Here is a 2,308-nt window from a genome sequence, read left to right as displayed (position 1 = left end):
GCGAGGAAAGGACTGCGCGGCTCGGGGCTGAGGCAGCGTGGGATGCTGGGGTGGGCATGGGCACGAGGGCCATGTGTAAGCACATGGAGTCCTGAGGGAAGCCCTTCTCTCCTGCCCTCGTTGCCTGGCTGAAGCAGAATGCTGTCCTGGACCTGTGGGAAGCCTCAGCACTTGTCCAGGCAACAGCAGCCACAACCTGGTGTCACCTTTCAGGAATGTGTTCAGCCACCCCCGGCCAAATTAAAGCATGGCACCCAGCTGCCGGGAGCCACCAAGGCTTCCCGCCCGGGAAAGCGGTGGATGCAGACTCACAAACCTTATTGCCCACCTCCGCCCAAGAGAAGAGAAACCACACGGAAATTGCAACAATCCAAAACAGTGAAAGCAGCTTTGGACGAGGACCAAACCTACACTACAGCTGATCTGGGCCAGGAAGATGCCACACTGCCTGGGAGTGTCAGCACTGGTGCTGACTCCCAGGGGAAGCCAGACATTGCTGCTGACGGACAGGTCAAAGCTGTGTCTGAACAACTAACTGCAGCAGAAGCTCAGAAGCTCAAAGAGCTGGTTGAGGCTGTTGTGCTCAGAGTTTTTGGGAAGCTGAAGGTTCCTCAGGATAAGCGTGTCGACTTTTTAAAGAACGCTGCCCAGGGGATCAGAGGAACATCTTCCGGCATGAGAGCACAGCCTTCGGAGACACCTCAAGATCACTGTCAGGAAATGGAAACGGTGGCCCAAGAGCTTGTAGCGACTGTGTTGGAGATGTTGGGGGACCATCTGGAATCCCAAGCTTCTGATCAAGGAGCAGCAGCCAGTCTGGAGGAGCAGCCTGTTGATGGAGGAGCCACCCAAGCAGACAAATCTGAGGAAACTGAAACAGCCACTTCACACAGAGCATGTTTAGAGGCTTGCCTTGACAAACTCACCGGACTTGTTGTTAAAAATGTTCGCAACCTCTTGAAATCCATGGTAGCTTCTCAGTTTGGACGAGACTCTAGCGGTGAACACACTGAAATCCTGGAGCTTCCCAAAGGACAGACCTCCAACATTCAGCCAGAGCCATCACAGACACTTCCGTCAAAGCAGGGTATGGAAGCAAGACGAGGATTCCCCAGAGCATCTGAACGGCAGAGGCTGGAAGCAAGCAAGGGAACAAAGTTGCCCCCCTTACAACCAAAGCGCCGTGCAGAAAGGACTGGCTATGCCAAAACCTTGGAGCCTGAGGTTCTTGCAACGGTGAAGGAGAGCTTGGAGAATGAAGAGGATGCAACAACATCAGGCAACACTTTGGATATAAGGACCATGGCAAAACAGATCATTCAGTCTGCAATACAGCGGATTTGTCAATGTGGGCCTGCACCGACCCCTGAAGAGGATTTCAAAGGGACCACAGCATCCCAAGGCAGAAAGGAGAGCAGTGCTGCTGAGGACACCCTCCCCTCTGTGGGCCGACGGATTTCCCGCCAGCCCGTCCCTCCGGCGGGGCCGAAGCCCCCTGCCCGGGCTGGAGCACGACGCAGAGCTGTGCGCCCAAAGCCCGTCTGAGGAGGGCGAGGTGTGTGGCAGGAGAGGTGAAGAGCCCCTGGACAGCAAACACAGACCCACACCCTTGTTTAGCCAATAAAGAGTTTATTCCTGTATTGGGTCTGGCTGAACTGGACCATTTCCCCATAGCATCCCTCACAGTGCTGTGCTTTGCATTGGTAGCTAGAAAGGTGTTGATAACACACTGGTATTTTGGCCACTGCTGAGCAGGGCTGGCTCAGCACCAGCACTGCAACATTCCTTCTGGGAGGGGACACAGCCAGGCCAGCTGACCCAAACTAACCAAGGGGATATTCCAGACCATATGACGTCAGCTCAGACATAAAAGCTGAGGAAAGGAGGAGGAAGGGGAGGACATTGTTTACAACGTTTGTCTGCTGAGCAGCTGCTCCATGTGCTGAAGCCCTGCTTTCTGGGAAGTGGCCGGACATCACTCGCTGATGGGAAGTAGAGAATAAACTTTATTATTTTCTGCTTCGCTTGTGCACACAAACTTTTGCTTTTGCTTTAGTAAAGTGACTTATCTCAACCTACGGGTCGTTTTCCATCTTATTCTCTCTCCCCTGTCCTTCTGGGAAGGGCAGTGATAGACTGTTTGGGTGGGCACCTGGTGTCCAGCCAAGGTCAACCCACCACAGTCCTTTTTGGTGCCCAATGTGAGGCAAGACAAAGGCAAGACAGTAGCTATGGAATAGCAAAGCTCTTGGATGGGACACGGAGTTTGCTGGCTGTGCTGCTCATCACTTTATTTTGCTGAGTTTTG

General features: G+C 53.5%; 1 protein-coding gene across 1 annotated transcript in view; it reads left to right on the top strand.

Annotated features, from left to right (window-relative positions):
* LOC108508012 overlaps window positions 1-1,614 on the top strand; it is a 3,176-nt gene extending 1,562 nt beyond the window's left edge. Inside the window, exon 3 of the mRNA XM_017836485.1 lies at window positions 214-1,614. Within this exon, the coding sequence (XP_017691974.1) occupies window positions 214-1,545 (1,332 nt within the window). The 3' untranslated portion in view covers window positions 1,546-1,614. The remainder of the gene's footprint in view (window positions 1-213) is intronic.
* The last annotated feature ends 694 nt before the right edge of the window (window positions 1,615-2,308 follow it).

The sequence above is a fragment of the Lepidothrix coronata genome, unplaced genomic scaffold (genome assembly GCF_001604755.1).
Source record: "Lepidothrix coronata isolate B3197 unplaced genomic scaffold, Lepidothrix_coronata-1.0 Scaffold278, whole genome shotgun sequence".
In the NCBI taxonomy this organism is placed as follows: domain Eukaryota; kingdom Metazoa; phylum Chordata; class Aves; order Passeriformes; family Pipridae; genus Lepidothrix; species Lepidothrix coronata.
The sequence above is the reverse complement of the archived record's forward strand: the minus strand, read 5'-3'. Positions and strand labels throughout refer to the sequence as shown.